Source organism: Myripristis murdjan, chromosome 20 (assembly GCF_902150065.1).
Source record: "Myripristis murdjan chromosome 20, fMyrMur1.1, whole genome shotgun sequence".
In the NCBI taxonomy this organism is placed as follows: domain Eukaryota; kingdom Metazoa; phylum Chordata; class Actinopteri; order Holocentriformes; family Holocentridae; genus Myripristis; species Myripristis murdjan.
The window spans coordinates 13,378,447-13,397,429 of record NC_043999.1 but is presented as its reverse complement, the minus strand read 5'-3'; the positions used below and the strand labels follow the sequence as shown (position 1 = coordinate 13,397,429).

The window sequence follows — 18,983 nt, the reverse complement described above, 5'->3', positions numbered from 1 at the left end:
CTTCTGGGACTCTTGTCGTCGCTTTATTTGACAGCTAGTGCAAATACAGTTAAGTGACAGGAGACACTGAAAGGACTGACAATGTTATCAAAAGAATGACAAATATTCTGTTTTTCAAAACCTCAACAATTGGCTGTAGTGCATCTGATGATGAAAACATGAATGATGATATGATTAAAAATACCAGAGTAATCATGTTTGACATCAAATCATGTATAATGTGTTTAATATATTTAGAGGATATAAAACATTGAAGACGTTGCCTGATATGCATCTCATATCAACAGTCAAAAAGAAAGTTATTACTTTTAACATGTAAAGTCGTTTTTGAGAGAAAAAAAATAACGAAAATCACATTGAAAAAATTGTATTTTGTACATTGGAACAGTCCTTTCTGCAGGACACTGCAATGAAAATGACTGAACACACACACACACACACACACACACACACACACACACACACACACACACACGCCCCCACATGTGGTTCTCTCTCAACGGGCCAATCATTTGCTCTCTGATGTTTTTTTTGCGAGACTCCAGTGACAAACAACATTATGTAATCAAAGATTTTTCCTAATAAAATGAGAAATTTATAGAAAGGTTAAATTAAAAAGCATGTTTTTTTTCTAGTCAGAACAGATAAAATTATAAAAGACTAAAAGAATGAACGTATACTAGTGCTTGTTACATTGTTTGACAAATCAATACAGTATTTCCATGAGCATAACCTTTAAGATCCTGCAGGGGAAATGAAATGGAATATTCTGGAGCCCTAAAGAGCCACTAAACCTCATACACTTTTCAAACATTAGACAGCCCATAAGCACAATCTTCCATACTGTGTGAAGGCGAGCCCCTTCTCCCTAAAATGGCCAATCTGATGGCCTTCATTCAATACTCTTCTATAATACTCATCTTAATTTTTTTTTTGTAGCTCTCACCCAAACAAACTACAAGCTTATTTAAAACAAGCTAAAGAAACACAGTGACAGGAGAGTGTTACACGCTACTATGAGTCAACAGTTTAGACTGTCAGATGACACAATATTTTTTTTAGAAGAAAACTTCAACGTACATAGAAGCATATCACAATTGTTTGGTTTCGATTTGAAACCGGACAAATTTCTTTCTGCTACCCACAAAGCAGACTTGTCTTTGGCCATGCAGCTCTCTGTACATGACTTGTGCAGGTGAAGGCCTACTGGGCGTCCAGGAGCATGAGATGCAAAAACAGTCCGGCAGAACAGATGACGTCGCCTCTCTTGGTGAGCAGAGGGACGTGACGATAACCTTGACAAGAGGAATTTAGTTTTAGATGCATCATCAAATCATAAACAATGAGCAAAAGTAACTTGACAAATGGCACGTCATCGACACAGAAAGCAGAAGTTGTATGATTTACACAAAACAGTCTGCCTCTTATGTCAGATGGAAATTTAACAGTGAAACTGGACTCGAGAGGCGGCTGAATAATTCAACAAATCTGCTATTTACTGCACCTGGAAGAACAAGAAAACTAATAAAATAGTGATGCTCAACATTAAAAGAGCAGTAACACTATAACAATGTCCCATAGCAAATGACTAACAAGGCATATAAGATTATCATTCCTACACTTATAAATGTTTGTAAAATAGTTGTTAAAAAAGTATTTTGCCTATTTACAACTCTATAAACATATACAAATGATTACTGCTTTATTTATGTTAGGTAAATGTTATTTTATTGAATTGTTTGCAAATATATTAGTTACAACCCTTTACCTAAGCCTGATTTATGTGTACATAGTTACATATGATTATAACCATTTATAAAACTACTTTATAAATGAATATTTAGTCATATATTATTATGAAAATGTTTTGAATCACTTGTTAAGGAACATTATTATAAAGCAAAGACAAATTATTTGAGAAGAGTGTGGAAAATAACAAGTGAGAAGATGTTGGTTATCCTGAAAATTGTTGCCCTGTGGAGGTTTACTCCTTATTTATGACGGCGTGTGTCAACTTTGTGTCAGCTCAGTTCACCTGAAAATTTGTTGGTACATGTAATGTAATAGTTTTTGATCCCCAGAGAGAATTTCTCGCCTTGCCTTCCATCCAAATGAAGGTCAGGGCAGGAGCAACATGGGGGTGGGAACTTTTGGTTCTTGGATTAAAGCCGAGTCAGTATGTCGCTTTGCTATCCCCTGCCGAAGAACACAATCTGTATCTATCCACCCAGATGAGCACGAACTGAGGTGAATCGATACAGTTTGACTATGTTCTTTGGCAGGAAATAGTTCCAAACAATACTTTGTCCCCAAGGCCTGTAGATTGTGTCAGTGTCTATGTCACTGTTTCTGGAAGGAGCTGCTGTCACATGTAATTTCTTGAGGGTTTGAGTTCCACAAAACAATATCCATTCAAACCCACTGGACTGGGATGTTGGGAGACACGGAAACTACAACAGACCGGAAACCTCACCAAATCAGACAGAAACTCATCAGGATGGACAGACTGCACTATTGGGATAAATGAGACTTTTTTGTATTTTAGGTGAGCTGTTAATGCCGTTTTAATAGTTGTAGCTCCTTACCGTTCTGTACACTGGTGAGTGGTAGACAGTATTGCCCTATGAGGTCATTCTGGGACGTTGAGTCGTAGTCCTCCACCACAAATCGCACCATGACCAGCTCCGGGACGTGGATGTCAAACTGGAAGTTTTCATTCCACATGGGGTTGAACCCTGCATGGACACATTATTACAGAGAAGGTGCAAATTACTCATTTTTTTTTTTTTTTTTTTTTTTTTTTTTAAATTTTAACAGGGTGTGTGACATCTGCTGCAAGGAGAGTTGATAATTCATGTATTACAGTGTATTAAGTCATGATTACCTCAAAGGTCACATTCCTCTCCAATTTTTATTTATTTGTATTTCTTCATCTGACTATTTGCATTGGTGTGTATTTATGAGTGTGTCTCGGTGTGTTGCACTCACCATTGTTGTCAATGGAGTGTGTCTGCTTGCTGGTGGTGTCTGCAGGGACACCATAGAGCTCCACTCTAACCAGGGGGTCAACAATGGATTTCTGCTTGTCCTTGTTCAGCTTTGGTAGCTGCTGCGCCGAGATCACCTATTGCAAAGAAAACAATGTATATCAAAAAAAATGTGAAGCAAAGACACATATCACCTGAGCATACTTAATCTCACTGAGCATCAGTAAATAACTGAGGAGATAACATAGAAACGAATGCTCTGTTTATGTTGCAGGATATAAAGATTAGTTGCTGGTTAATATTTGCGATTCAAATCCATCAGAAGGGTATGTGTCAGCTCTGGTAGTGACGCAGACTATCTTTTATGTTTTAGAAGTACAATTAAGAATCAATCTCACCATGACATGGAAGATCTTCCTCTTCAGCCAGGGCCCCTTGCTAAGCGTGATGGGATCAAACTGCGAGGCCAGGTGTCTCTGAAATTCAGGTTTCAGGATGTAGCCACACATGCCGTTGGGCAAAAACCGCCCCTGGTTCAGGTCCATCTCCTTGGACGGCGTCTGGAAGTTCAGTGCCACTAACAACCGAGTGAAAGAGAGGAGGGAGTTCAATAATTCTGTGTACTTAAGCCTGGTAAATGATTGAAATGTTGCTTATATCCAGCGAGTGCACAATACCTATCTGGCAGCCAGCGTTCCACATGGGCACGGGGTTGTAGTTGGAGGAGTCGGTTCTGGAGCCAGCGGGGTAGATCCTGCTGAGTTTGTCCATGTTGTGATGGATGTAGGCAGTGGCTGTGGGGGTGCGTTGAAAGAAACAATTGAAATTGGGCTGCTTCGATACACAACGGTCAATAAACACAAAAATAGCAAAAATGTATCTTCCTTAAAGTAACAAATTGTGTCATTGTCATAGAAGTAAATGTCCATTTTGCTAATTTCTATTTCCAACACAACAAAGTGACAGTCTATACCTAGTTAATGAAAATTTCTGGGATACTGTGAGTAATCTTCATTTCTAGCAACAGCAAAAACAGTTTGTTTTGAGTAAAAAGAAGAAGAACTGGGGAGTTTGCAAGTGTAACATTTGCCACCATAGCTGAAAAAGACCATTACCTTCACAGAGTCAAACTACGTCAACAAACACCAAAAACCACCGTCATCCAGAGAATATGATGCAAACTGATTTCTAAGAAGGCACACCACAGGAAAGAGCCCTTGTCACCAAAATAACAATAGATCACTTCATACAGAGGATGTGTGTTGAACCAAAAAAAAGCTGCGCTATCCTGTTGCTTGCTCTCCCAGAGAAAGCAACATGGTCTCTACCTGAGGTCTCAGCCAGGTTAGCCGCCTTGCTCTCCTTAAAGGAGGACATCTCGTAGAAGGCCTGGTTGTCCTTGGCGTGCTCAAAGCCATTATAATGCACACTCTTGCAGTAGATAACCAAGTCTGAGAGCTCTTGGGCAAGCTTGATCTTCGATTTCTGTGAGGACACAGCAAAACGACACAGTTAACTATGATTATCAAATTGAAAGATTAGATTATAGCTTCATGATTTGATTTTTGTGCTCATTTTAGATCAGAGATAATTGCCACAACAGAGTAGTTTTTTTTGAGAAAAACAGTAATAAGCCCTTTACACACCTTAGCCTTGGCTTTCTGTCCGTTCTCCTTGGAATCCGCAGCCTCGTCCTCCTCAGACACACTGTCATTCTCTATAACGTTATTGTTGTTGAAGGCAGCATCCAATTTGTTCAGTCGTTTCCCCTTGATTAGGAATCGCCCCTTTAGCTCCTGCACAGAAACAGATAAAATGTCCACGGTGTTATGCAAATCTCAAACATCCATGTTAGATGATAGTAACTCACAAGAGATGTAATCTGACCCCGTACAAGTGCAGAGGAGCTGATTCTTATTTTGCAAAAAGCATGTGACTGGGGACTGCCAGTCACACCCCATCAACAGCCAATGACAGAGAGGAAAATGTGATGTAAGACTTAATTATAATTTCCTTCCAGACTGACTTTGCCACAGGCATCTATCCCATTGGTGCTGAACTTGAGCAGGACTGCCCATTAGGGTTTTGAAAATGCTTCCTTATGCTAAAGTCTCCTCTCCCCTCCTTGTATCCAGGACAATCTTCAGGGAGATCCACACAGGTCTAGCAGTGTTCATGAGGTCCCGCATGTCCGTATTATCACAGATAATGAGCAAGGGTTAATTGTGTTTAACTGAAACATTAAACTAGAAGAAAAACTAAATTATAACCATGTTTACTAAATGAAATATAGACCAGCTGTGTGCATTCCTTGCATGCCTTGGTGGACGAGCTCTAAAAGCCACTCTGTTCACATATAAATGAAATTCCATTTGGCAACCGCCTCAGCCCACTCACTCAAACAAGGTTCAGTCACACACATCACAGAAAGATCCTGTAAAAACTTGTCAGTCACTCTCTAATCCAAGCAAATAACTTGCAAATCTGTATTCTGTGTGCTCAGGAGCTTGTTTGACTCCACCAAAACATCAACGGGGTGGGCGAGAATTGTCTTGTGATTGATGTGGTTTTGATTGGTGGTTTAATTGATGTTGCATAATGACGATGTGCCTTTATTTGATCTCATCGGCTTCCATTCTCATACAAATGTGACTGCCATAGTGAGCAAACAGGAAAATGGCTACGTTTGGCAGAGATAAGCTCACTAACTAATTGCTAGAATTTCTGGGTGTGGTCTGTGTATTTGTTTCACATGTCGGGCTGAGGCTCTACACTCTGTTTACAGAATATAACATGTCTCCGTGGGCTATGGGAAAAGACCACGTTCCTGACCTCGGGTGAGGGGAGGCTGGAGGGCATGGTGTCGCCCAGGGGCCGTGTGAGCAAGGCGTCGCCCAGGATGGAGATCATGTGATGGGCCATCAACTTCTGCTGCTCCACACTGCAGTGATTCTCCAAGGACAAAATCACTGGGTACTCAGAGGTCTGCAAAAACACACATTTCGTAAAGAATACATTCTTTCAGCCATGGAAATTACATTAAAACGACTTTAGCACTATAAACTGTGGGCCTGTAAAACACTTTGAGACTGTAACAGTGATCCAGGGCTCTAAATAACCTTGAGCTTGATTAACACTTCCTCTGACACATCTCGTTCCACAGATAATAAACATGCCACATACTCTGAAGGCGTATTCTTTGATGGCCTTGATGACATCTCTGAAGAGCACTTTGGATGTGAGTGTGTAGCCGTGGTAGATAACAGGTTCTCCATTCGCCCCGTCCCAGCAGTCCAGCTCGACGCAGCGGCAGCTCTTCATCAGGGCTCTGCAAGGAAATGAAAACCACTTATTACCACCTGCATGCCACAGACACCACTGTTATCCAATCTGTCTGTGCAAAGCAAGCAGAGATGCATGCAAATTCACCAGCAAGAGGATTTGTTTAAGAAAACACGACCCTAGGTTGACTGTTATGTCGATGTGATGGGGTCGAGCTGTTTTCGGGTCACAGCTCCCGTGTGCTGACACACTAATAGCTACGTCATGTTGTTAAAAATGCTTGCCGTATGTAGGCCTCAGTGCTGCTGGGTCCTTTGAGCTGGTCTTCCATCAGGTATGTGTTGTGCGAGGAGGAGATGTAGTAGTGGTTGAGGGGCTGGGTCATGTCCTGACACACGCTCTTATGGGCCGGGTTGAGGATGGAGCCCTCCTCATGATTAAGGTACATGAGGAAGCCATCTTTGGTCATGTGCTGCTTCTGCTTGGCTGAGGGACACAGGATGGACAGACAGAGAGAGAGAGAGAGAGACGAGCCTGTGAGTGGATATCTGAAGTGTGGCTTACAGGATAGAAATTCATTCATTAAAGCTATGAAAATATGCTCACAAGAGCTTTAAAGTTGTAATGAAAAGGCATTTTGAGAGCATCTTGTTTCTCTAATTTGACATACTTCCCATTCAAACGGGATCTTGGAGCAAAATATAACACTATCTTTCAAAAGTGGGTGACCATGTAAGCCAATGGATGGAGCTGTTTCAATTGATGGATGTGCTTTTTTGTGCTTTTTATATTTTGCAATTTTTATGTACACCTAGTTGCATGCTTAAAACAAATAAACACATGGAACAAATAAAGTTAAGAGATTTTGAATAAAAAGTCTGGAAATATTTTTGGCATGAAAAATTTGGCTTGCAAGGTGAAAAAGTCATTTCAACGTGTGATTTTATCTCTTGCATTCTTCCACATATGAAATTCAAAGCACTCATAGTGTATCAGAGGAAACCTTACCTGTTTCATCCAGCTCGTACTTTTCAATCAGCTTGAGAGCATCCGCCATGCCCACCTGCTCTCGCTGCTCATTGAGCAAGAAGTTCAACAGGTCCCTAACGCTTATCCGACCTGCCGTTTGAGCGTACTTCTCATATATCACATCTATCTCCTCCCGGTATGTCAGCAGGTCATAGAAATGCTTGATTTCTGAGCCTTCCAGAGAGCCTGAGCGGGACTTGTCACATTTCTAAGGGACAAGCAGATGTACAGGATACCATTTGGTGTGTTATTATTTATCATTATCATTATCTTTATCATCAATACAAAGATGAAAGTTGTGACAGGAGAAGAGGAGCTCACGTTGAAGAGTTCCTCTGCGTAGCTGTCGTCCACCTCAATGTTGATCTGTCGCAGGAAGTGCTTCAGCTCCTTCAGGGTCATCTTGTTGTCCTCATTCTTGTCTGCTTTCCTCATGCAGCTGAAGATCCAGCTAACATTCACATGTAAGGATTTCACATTTGTTTATTCCTGCCCAGAGCATGACTCAACCCAAATACTCATATTGGTTTCGCAACATTTTTTCTGGACCGTTGGCAAAAATGAGCAAACTGCAGAAAGCCTGTTCAGTGGGCAATTAATAAAAGTGATCACATCAACAGGCACTGTTGCCTCTGTCCCATGGTGATTCTAATGGAATTTTGTGCTGGTGCACGTGCACATGAATATGCACACCAGGAGGGTGAAATGGCAGAGCAGAAATAGTTTTTTCAGCGATTCATGCTGTGGTGCTGGTCCGACTTCAGTTAGGCTTGCCTGGCCTTGTTCGACTATATGATACTGAGAGAATAAAGTGTGTAAATAGGGGATTTCAAAAGATAGGTACTTCTAAGTATATGCCCATAAAAAAGTACCCTGGGTCATGCATGCAAACACATTTCTCCAGTTTTAATGCACTTTAAAGGATACTGCTCACTCTTCTGTTGGCGGCTGAGGTTGCGCATGTTGCTAATGACCTTCTCCAGGCCGCTGACCCACTGCTTTGCCTCGTCCTTATTTGCTGCCATCAGATCGAGGTTCTTCTTGCGGCCCTTAAAGATAATGGAGAAGCACTGGTCCTCAACACTTGCATCTGTGTATTTATGGAGCCCCTCGGACTGTCGGCCCTTGCGCACTGAGTCGATGTCATCAATGGAGACTGTCGGGAGAGAGGCAAAAGTTTGTGTGAAATTCTGGTTCCCTGAGGGATCAGCAATACCTAGATAAAGTTTAGATTTAGGTATTAGCCTTCGAAACAGCATGAGATACAATGCGCAACATTTCTCTTAATGTTAATGTTAATGTTAATGTTAATGTTACTCACAAAGACAGTATTTACATCACAATTTAACATTTTATGTTAAATTGATTTTTTGATTACTAGTAATTAAGCCTCTATCTCAATTAGTTTCATAGCTGTGGCTACAAAAAAAAATGGTAGAAATGTGGCTTGGTTGGCTAATGTGGATTAAGGCCAAAATAAAATTATTTTTTCCTTGGCCCGAGGCCTATCTGTCCACCAGGCATGATGGAAATTCATTCAGCAGTTTTTGAGATATCCTGCTGATAGAGAGAGAGTGACACACAAACAAACAGGGATGAAAACATACCTCACTGGCAGAGGTAATAAATAACACTTTCATTACAACTATATAGGCTTGAGTCTAACATTTGGCCATGACCAACACAGTATGCAATTGTAGTCACAGCTGGCCCCTTGAAGCGGGATTTGGGAACCCTTCATCAGACAAGACCATATCTACTGGCACCAGAGCCCTTGTCTCTTTGTGCAACCAAACACAAGGGGAGATTCTGTTAGCAGCGTGTGCCAGAAACTGTTTGGCCATCTTATCAACAGGAAGGCTTTGTGTCTGTGTGATGGCTCACTTCTGAGGCCTTCAGCCACAAAAAGTAAGGCAGTAGATAAAAGCATGCCCTTATATAGGAAGTCTCAAACTTAGGGGGACAGCACTAAAAATGTCCATCAAATTAAGATCTGCACTCACTTCTGTGAGGAAGCTATTTAATGATTTTGTGTCAACACTGTGCAACAACAAAAGTGAAAATGTCGACAACACAAGCTGAGGTTTTATGCACTCTGCAAATGTTTAATATAGTGGATTGTGCTGTACAAGCCTTACTGTATCATCTCAAAGGAAATTTGGCTTACTAACTACCAAACAGATCAAATCATTATCAATTCTGTTGCACAATAAGTTGATTCAGGATGTTGTTTACCAAAACATTAGTGTATTTCTCTAAACTGAGCAAATATGCCTTCAGAGATATGAAACGCTAAAAAGTATTTCTCGACTGTGTACAAGATGGTCGCTCCTGCCCATTTTGTTGTTGTCTGCTGAATGCTTGAATTCTTTGGCAAAACAAGCGCATTCCATAGGGATTTGATTACTGCACTTTACAACACTTGGATGCAGTCTGGTCTCCCATGATTCCCCTGCTTCACACACGAAGCCGCTGACACCCACAAGGACATGCTCCCATAAGGTACTATGAAAATCATCGCTTTCTCAGGACATTTTGTATTGACAGATAGTCCGAATCATGCACTGTCGCAGCCACCTATGTAAAGACAACATAAACTGGAAGTCTCTGCACACACAGGCTGTTTTTACTCATACTTTGGGGGGGAGCTCTATTGTTGAGCAGCTTAATGCACGGAAGAGCAAGCACGTCCATGCATGATGTAATCACACTCAATGGCAACACGCTCTCTTCAAACCAAAAGACCAGAGGCTAAAGGATTAGTTAAGGGGCCAGATATTGTGCATAGGCCACAATCACAGTGTTTACACCCTTTATATACAGTAGCTACTCTATTGAAGAAGGAGCATTGTTCCTCTGACATTTTCAGACTATATAAGGTCAGGGTGACTCTGGAGCTCAGCCTGTTTGAAGAGGAAAAACTCAACATTGGGGGCAGTGAAAACACATCCTAACCCTAGGCAGTGTGCACTCAGCTGACTGCTTGATGAACAAAATACCTTGCAGGCACTCACCAGAAGACGAGTTATTTTTTTTTCTTTGCATACACACATCCCCAGCAAAACAGAACTTTGTCGAGGAACTGAATTCTGTGAATTTGGATCGCGTTCAGAGAATTCCCTTTTAGAGAGACGGACCACAATGTCCAAGTCCTGTCATCTGTGTCACGCAGGCATTGCTGACATACCAGATACAAATTCACACAAAGAAGACATTGTGCCAGCCCAAAAAAAAAAAGTTCATGCTGCTGCTTATCAAAGTCTTCTCTTCAGAGAAAAAACAATATTGAACACCAAAGAGGAATTTTCCAACTGGAGTGCGGGTCAAGTTGGCCATATCAGTGTGTGTGTGTGTGTGTAAACTTCCCCTTTGGGTTAATGCTCACCATGAGAGCAATTCTAGCACAATCACAACAATAAAAATGCAGAACACTTCAGAGCTGAAAATCACAAGAAATGCTCTGCAGAGAAATGCAAAACTCCAGCCACCTACTTATCCTATCAGTTACACTTGTTTGAATACGAGCACTTAAAAATTGTTTAGGCAAATTGTAGGCTGTCAAATCAGCCAATCAACATGTGCGAGGCAAACTCGTGGGCTGGACTGACTGAGAGAGCTTGATTTAGGAGAGCAGTGTTATTAGAGGTGTAAGTGTCTTTGTCATCTTCATAGCGTAGAACAAAGACTGGGACCTCTTTACCTCAGATGACCCTGATGGCTAAAGTGTGTGTGCATGCTATCAAAGTCAGTGACAGGCTCGGAGCATGGGATTGAGGGTGGGGACTGTAAACACCGGATGCCATTTAAAAACAAAGGCAGACCAATAAAAGTTGGCTCTGAAGTCTATTGGAACTGATGAGTGCAGGGTTATGATTTTGGCTGGCTCTCTTTGAGTGTGGATGAAGCCTATAGAATATCTAGAGTGCCTGTGAAAACAGTGCTTTAGAGTGCTTTACTGCTTTAAAACAATATGTGCTTACCGTCACGCATCCTCTTAATTTCTGCCAGAGCATCTGAAAGCTGACTGGTAAAATGTGGCCTGCTAAAGCCCACAGGAAGACAATAAAAGAGGCAGCCTATTTCTGTCAGCAAGGAAATGCCTGTGAACTCACATTAGTTATGTTTCCTCCACTGCTCAATCCTGTCCCATCTCTGCCCTTCTTCAGTACACATGCCTTCAATAAATGACGGCAGTGCCAGATGATCATTCACATGGCAGCACCACCGCTGCCACCATGTGTGTGTGTATGTGTGCAGTGGTGGACGGGTGGCATAGTGTTGGGGTCCACTGCTCTGCCTTTTAGTGTTTGTTCAAGGCTGAAGCACAGGGCAGAGGTTATCAGCTATAGAAGCAACAGTGTTGGAGGGAGAGAGATCAATGCCGCCAGTGTGGCCCAGAGGAGATATACCATACAGTCACACCCTGACATGGGATCTCTGCCAGAAAGTCTGAGAAGAGGAGCCCCCCTCTTTCACTCTCACAAACATACACACACACACACACACACACACACACACACACTGGGCATACGAGGTGATTCTCTCTGAATGGGGAAAAAAGGATTCACACTAATGTTTTCCATCCCAACTGTGGCCACAGTATCTGCATGAGGTGTTTTTGTTTCCATTCTTCCACCTCCCAAATATCCTCTTGGCTGCTGGTGTGTGTGTGTGTGTGTGTGTGTGTGTGTGTTGTAGAGCAAGAAAAAGGATATTTTCAAGATCTTCTACAAGGGCAGCACACAGTAGACAGAACAATAGCACAAGGATGTGAAGGTCAGGAACACACTGAGATGAAGTGCACCAAGTGTAATAAATACAATTAAATAAAAAAAAAAAAAAAAGCCCTGACCTCACATAAAGTTGTCATAGCAGAAATGCGATGAAATGTTTTCCTGGCAGACGTAGAAAGTAACTAAGTATATTTACTCAAGCACTGCACTTAAGGATAATTTTGAGGTTGTGGTACTCAAATATTTCCAGTTTATGAGACTTTATACTTTTACTCAACCACATTTCATTAATGATCATAAAATTTGTTGCATTATCGGAGTGTACATTATATGGAACAGGCAGACCCAGTGCCACTTGGACCACCTCCAGCATGACAATACCTGCATGATGGAGCATTCCTCAGAGTAAAATCCTTCGATACTAAAGTATATTTACATCTGACAGCTATATACTTTTGCCCAAAGTAGGTGCAGGACTTTTATTTTTAATGGGGGATTTTTCCATGTCGATATTGCTGCTTTGTGGTTGTGGTTTCAAGTGAGTATAGAAACTTTCACTTTCATCTGTAGCATCTCGCTCACACTTTCACACACACATATTCACATGTGCACACTCACAGGTCTGGTTGCTCCTGAAGGCCTTGTGGGACTCGTGCCACATGGTCTTGCAGTCCTCCTGCAGTTTGTAGAAGCGGTTCTTCTTCCAGGAGTTGGAGCGGATCTTGATCAGCTCCCCACCCACCAGCATGAACTGTAAGTCTGCATCGCCCTCTAAACCTGAGGAAACGTCAAAGTTGGAGGATTTGTGAGGTTACAAGGCAAAAGCCAACTGATAGGCAAAAAAAAAAAAAAAAAACATGCTGACTGTGGAACTCTGTATCCTGTCTGTGTGTGCAAAAAGCTCAAGAAGGGGATGAAGGATACTCTTTTGTACCCCCCACTTATACCTTATTACATATACAATACAGCATTTCCATGGCTTATCATTTAGACAATGCAATGTGTTTGTTATGGTTTTCTGCAGAGGGTGTGTGACATCTGCTGCAAGGGTGATTCATAATTCATGTATTACACTGTATGAAGCCACATTTAGCTCAAAGGGCAATGTGCAGCTTCACGTTTTGTTTGTTTTTCCATGCCCATCTTTGTGTGAATGAGTTTCAGCATACAGTATGTAACAGCAGGGCTGGGCAGGGCTGGGCGATCAATACCACAATTAATTGTATCAAATGGTATTGCTATAGCACAGTAGGTGTGATGTCAAACAAAACTCAAAAAAAAAAAAAAAAAAAAAAAAATCAAATAATGTTCCTTAAAATGTGTCCTGACTATTTTTGGCAGCACTTTTACACGGGAATGGCTTGTTCTCATCAGTTTAGAGCACAGCACTGTGTGTCACACCATCCAAAATCACCATATCATTTTGGTATGACTTGACTGAAGAATAAAAAAAGATCTGTGAATCTGTGCGTGAGTGTGTGACCATGTATGATGAACTTTGTACACAGCTTATTGCATCTGAGTCATGCAGGGCTTGGTCATTAGCAAAAAGAAGCCAGTAATGTAAAACAGCTGAGTGAAATTTACGATAACAACAACAACAACAAAAAGGTTCCCTCTATACAACAGTTAAATATGGACTGTACTGTTTCAAATGGGATGGTCACCCCACCTTGTTATGATGTAGGAAAGAATGATGAATACTCCTCATTTCCCAAAAGAATATAACTTGGAAATGCCCCTGGCTTTCAGAAGAACTTCTTTACCTCATCATAACCCAGAATATATAAGCATTTTGTGCCATTGTTTACATTTCTGTGCACATTTGATATTAAGACATTAGATTCAAGACAGGCTTTTAAAAGTGTTAGATTAATTCTCTGGGTTATTAGCCCTGACAGGAACCCGAGGCTCATTCTAAACATTAGTAAACAAAGTGGTGTGCCCTCCCATTTAAACTGCAAAGTCTGCCCTAAAGTGAGAGTCAAGTGGCCGCTCAGTGAGGAAAAGGGCACTTGAGGATGCAGGCAGAGGAAACCTAATTTCACTACAACTTAGCTGGGACTCTTTTAGGGGTGTGGGCTGGACCACAACATTACAGACATTTTTTACAAGGTCCCACCACAAACTCACAGAGGCTGTTTATGTGCCTCTGGCCGCACTGAGGGAGGGAGGAGGACCGAGCCGCCTCTGCTCACCCGGGGACTGGGCTGGGGCCTAAATTCCCTCAGCTTGTACTGCCCATCATCTGTTTTTTCCATTTAAATTAATTTTAAGTCACCCTTTATCTCCAAGTTGCAGGAGCACACAGAAACAATAGAAAATAGGGTATCATTCTCAAAGAAGCCACAAACATGATTCAACTTCCAATTCATGGCACTTCCCCATAACAAATCATAGGCGTGATTTATACTTAGGAACATATGAGAAACAGACAAGTTCCTGTTCGTTCCCTTTTTTTTTTTTTTTTAAGCTTAGTAATCAGTTTCAGCCACATGGCTGAGTAACAGATGATCTTGAACTATCCTGTCAAACAGCTGTACCTTGATAACTTATGAGGCAAGCTAGGGCAAGATAAGAGAAAAACACAAAAATGCCTCCAAGCCAGGTACTAATGAAATTCCCACACTGTTAAGCCAAGGGAGTTGTGTGTCCTCTCAATTCAGGTTTTGGTGAAATAAAATATTCTAATATTCTGCTTTTAATTACTTTGCCCCAAAAGTAAGAGTTAGTGTTAGATTGAAAGAACTCATTCAAGGTGAAGGTAATGCTTAATGCATTTTTCACAGGCACAGATGCTCAGAGATGCCGGTCTATGGATGAACATGGAAAAGCTGAGCATGGTGGATAAGATCAGTTAAAGAGTCTGCCATTTTTGCCACACAAACCTGTCACCTGTTGCAGGGGTGCACCAGTTATTTCTATATCAAACAAAGACTGAGTTTCCCTGCTTTAACAGAAAACACATCCCATCTAACCCATACTCAAGAACTGCAAGTGTGTAATTTCGTCCTGTGATACATTATGTAATAGCAAGGTTTACAGTGTGTTTTCGTGGCAGAATTTCCACATTGTATTTTTATAGCTCTATAGCGACCCTCTCAAAACATTTCAAAAAATAAGAGAAAAGCGATAATGACGCAAAGAACATGACTTTAATTTAGAGGAGTACCTAGAAAGCGTCTCCATCTGTCCAGTATTCTTGCTTTAACGTGTATGGGCTATTGTGTGCTGGTCCCTTCATTTGAAAGGCAGCACAGGACGGGTCAGGTAATTTCAAGATCAAAACGTCCTTAATTGCCCCTGAGCCAAAGCAAAACAACTTCAAGGTTCTCATTGACTCCAAGAATTCAGCGCTCCAGGCAATAAACCAGCCAGGCTTTATAATGCGTCTCCTGGCCAGTCCACCAGCAAAACACTGGAGCCTGGATTAATGAAACAGACGCCTCTGAGGTTATATGTGTGTGTAATTTGTGTTTCCAACAATATCCAGGTTACCTAAACAGTGGTGCGTGTCCCTGCCTGTGTTGGCAACAAAAAAATCAAAGCGCATGTCATTTTCTCCATATCCGACCACCTTGCGGAAACTTACCTAGGCGTTTTCCATTCTCCTGCGCAACTTTTTTCACCTGCTCTTGGAATACCTGTTCCTGGGATTTCGTCCTTCTCGGACGTTTGTGTAAACAAGACATTGCGGAGATTGTCCGTCTGCTGTTAAAATGTATATCCCGTCGGTCCTATTTCGTGTTGCTCTCTGGAGAAGAACTAGGCAACACGTAGCTTCTCTCATGGGGCGGGTCTAACCCGAGGCTGCTGCTCTCCGTTATAAAAAAAAACCTCTTTCTGCATAGATCCAGCAGGGCGCTCTTAGGGCCCGGTGGCATCTCCGGATTTTATTCCTGCACTGCCAAAAAATGCCCCCTTTCACAAGTCACTCTGTCTCATCTCATGCCTTAAAATAACTTTGTCTTGAACCAACCTTTGAAAAAGCAAGTGGTGGGTGTTTATACTTATTCCCATGCATTTTCAACTGCTGCAGGAATTTTCAAAGAAGCTCAGTATCTTAAAATCAAGTAGCCTAACCAAAGTTGGAAGCAGGTACAGTGATCTCAGCATAGCCCGCATACCACTTGTTTTAAGAAAATAAAGCGCTTTTAAGACTCAAAACAAGGTTGCATGACTTGTTGGGAATAATCTTGTAGTGCAGTGTAAGTGTCAGACGTGTCAGAGCGCGCAGGCGACATGACATCCCTGCAGCCCTGCTTGTTGGGACTAGACGAAACATTCTGAACTAAGCAGAAATTACTGTAATAATATGACACCCACTACAGAGCAGCAGCCTTTCTTGGCAGACTTCCGCTTACCTTCATCGACCTCAATGTTGTCAGTGTGTGTGTGGTTACCTTTGACAGTTCCTCTCATTCACCTCAAGCACAAATACTTCACCGGGGTTTCAAACGCCTCTGTTAACTAATTAGGCTGTAATTACACTACTGAGTAATGAAATAGCGCCACCTTATGGTAGAAACAGATCAATATGCACCTTCTAATTGAGCATGATGAGACTGATCATTTTACTGCAACAGCCTTTGAATCTTCTCATATTTTGAATTATATTCCGAATCTACTAATACGTACACTATATAATGTAGCTACATGAATAACTTTTGCATTCAAGCTTGTTTCAAACATAGATGCTGATATGTGGGACAGTTGTATACAAACAGCCTGTTTTCATGTCAGTCAGCTGATCATCATCCACTAAGGGGAGCTTGTCACAGTTAAGAAAAATATGGACTGGAAGTGATAAATGCCGCTGTGTGAAAAGTGATCTTGTCGAGACAGTGCAAAAAAACACGCTGCTAAACAAACCACTCTGGTCACTCCGACGCCTTTTATCTCCAGGTCGGGGTATTAAGTTCGCACTGTAATAAAGACAAACAAATATAACGCAGCAACAGCAAAAGACAGAGATGTGGTGATAAAAGGCTGCACAACCACAGATTTCAATTAGTGATCATGCAAACAACCACCAATAATAAAAGTGATTTGAACTTTAAGCACTGAATCCTGATTTTTCTTTCAAAACTAACTAACTAAGGTTATTACACCAGGCTGACACACAGGATCATACTATGAATTTATGGAAAGTAGATATATATCACTCTTTAAAGGTGGGTATTAACTCTGCACATAAAAACTGGATATAGCTTAAGCTATAACTTTCCCAGTGCACCTCCGATAGATATACTTAAACCACGCGGTGCGCACTGGTGTGTGTTATTATTGGAGAAAATCTCGGGCTGATATGATTAAAGCTCTCTGGTGACAGCAGTGCCCAAATTCACCACTAACCAACTCACCATGTTTCCCAGCTGTCCCGTTTCGCTCCATTCTGATTTAACAGTAGCGCGTAGGGCACAAGTCCTCTTCTTCTCCTCCGGGACGCCCAAGTAGCACAGCGTATCGGCTATTTATGATGTTAATAATCAAAAGTATAAAAGGTATCCCACTTGAGTCAGGAAAATGTCCATGCGATTGGAACCTGCGTCGCCCTCTGAGCCGACCCAGACTGTGCGCAACAGATGTCACCCCATCACACTCTTATGCGTCCTGAGTCCACACCCACTGCTACACCGGTTTGACAACTACTCAGTTTGCGCTTATGGCTTGATTCATGTGCCGCCTCGCAAACTACACCTATGGGTGGAATTCTAGCAACATAGCCCTAACAATAAAAACTTACATAAGGTATGGGTTCACACACAGTAAACTGATATAGTGTGGAGCCTTTAATCTGAATGCAGAAAGTTATTATAACACCGTTGTGGTGCTGTGATCTGATTAGTTGTGGGATGTTGGCTGCAGGATATCCTGGGACAGGCCTGAGAATAATAGGGTGAGGTTGCAACTTGCCTTTCCCCGCTAATTTCCTCATGATGTGTCATCAGATCAGATCACAATGTTTGCTCATTGCCACAAAACACCAATGCTTTACAGAAATTGCACTTCTTAACCTAGATAGGTGTTTGAGTAATTCAGGGGTCATTTATTTATTCATTTATTTAAAAGCCTGTTTTTGACTTTTAATAGCACAACACAGCACAAATCATTCTTTTATCTGTCCTCTGGTGGACTGCATTTCAGCACCATTCTTGGCCACCACTGTTGACTCAAAAACAAAAGTAGGCTATGTGCTAAAGCAACAGTTCACCGCTGAAAAGCGCAGGTGTTGGCCATCATGCATGCCTAGTCCATCTCATGTGAAAAGACAAAGAATGCATGCATTTTCTGGCCTCTGACCAAATTATTCAAGGGGTCTTGGAGGGGTCTGATGGCTGGTTGTACTGCTGCCAGGCCTGTTTGAATTTGGAGATGGGGCAAGACACTTTAACGAAACAGTTGACAAATGTTGATTGTGCATTTTGGCATAGAAGGCTCTGCTCCTCATTACAAATGAAGAGAGACACAGATTCCTCTTTGTGTTTCTCTATTATCAGTATGCGCCAGCCAGTTCTGTCCTATGAACTCTCGTGCTGGGGCGGGCCCTGTGAAATAGCAGTCTGTGTGACAAACCACGAGGAGCTACAAAGTAATCTCAACAATTGCTCCTTTGAGAGTCCCACTTGAGCTCTGCATGAGCATGGGGAGAGTCTGTCAGCAGTGTTTTGTTGTGGATGTTTTTACAGTCTTGGCCTCCTAAACAAGATGCAGGCTGCCATTGTAAATAGGAACTTGTTCTTGATGATAGGCTGGTTAAATACTAAAAAATAAAAGATGCAAAATCATAGAATTTCACAGGTGTTTCTCCACAGTGTCACTAATATGAGTAATAGTCCAGTACTACTCATAAGTGGTTCTTATTTACATACATTGCATAAACACCACATAAAGTAGGGTCACATAAAGGCCTACTTTGACAATATTTTGCATGACCCAATCTGAATATCAC

The 18,983-nt window shown here is 41.7% G+C and overlaps 1 protein-coding gene across 3 annotated transcripts in view; it reads right to left on the bottom strand.

Annotated features, from left to right (window-relative positions):
- Positions 1-17,630, bottom strand: part of plcd1a (phospholipase C, delta 1a) — a 31,144-nt gene extending 13,514 nt beyond the window's left edge. Inside the window, exons 1-15 of one of the 3 annotated variants that reach the window (XR_003930147.1) lie at positions 15,624-15,805; positions 12,650-12,808; positions 8,226-8,454; positions 7,620-7,749; positions 7,278-7,506; positions 6,554-6,755; positions 6,171-6,315; positions 5,820-5,972; positions 4,634-4,783; positions 4,316-4,472; positions 3,665-3,781; positions 3,386-3,564; positions 2,989-3,124; positions 2,586-2,735; positions 460-1,295 (exon numbers count right to left, since the gene is read on the bottom strand). Coding sequence is in view for 2 of the 3 variants with exons in the window: in XM_030078915.1 (XP_029934775.1) it covers positions 1,204-1,295; positions 2,586-2,735; positions 2,989-3,124; positions 3,386-3,564; positions 3,665-3,781; positions 4,316-4,472; positions 4,634-4,783; positions 5,820-5,972; positions 6,171-6,315; positions 6,554-6,755; positions 7,278-7,506; positions 7,620-7,749; positions 8,226-8,454; positions 12,650-12,808; positions 15,624-15,723 (2,328 nt within the window). In the remaining variant the exon portion in view is untranslated. Of the gene's footprint in view, positions 1-7; positions 1,296-2,585; positions 2,736-2,988; positions 3,125-3,385; positions 3,565-3,664; positions 3,782-4,315; positions 4,473-4,633; positions 4,784-5,819; positions 5,973-6,170; positions 6,316-6,553; positions 6,756-7,277; positions 7,507-7,619; positions 7,750-8,225; positions 8,455-12,649; positions 12,809-15,623; positions 15,806-17,394 lie in introns of those variants that run through there. The other 2 variants (XM_030078916.1, XM_030078915.1) reach the window with 2 other exon arrangements.
- Between the last annotated feature and the right edge of the window lie 1,353 nt (positions 17,631-18,983).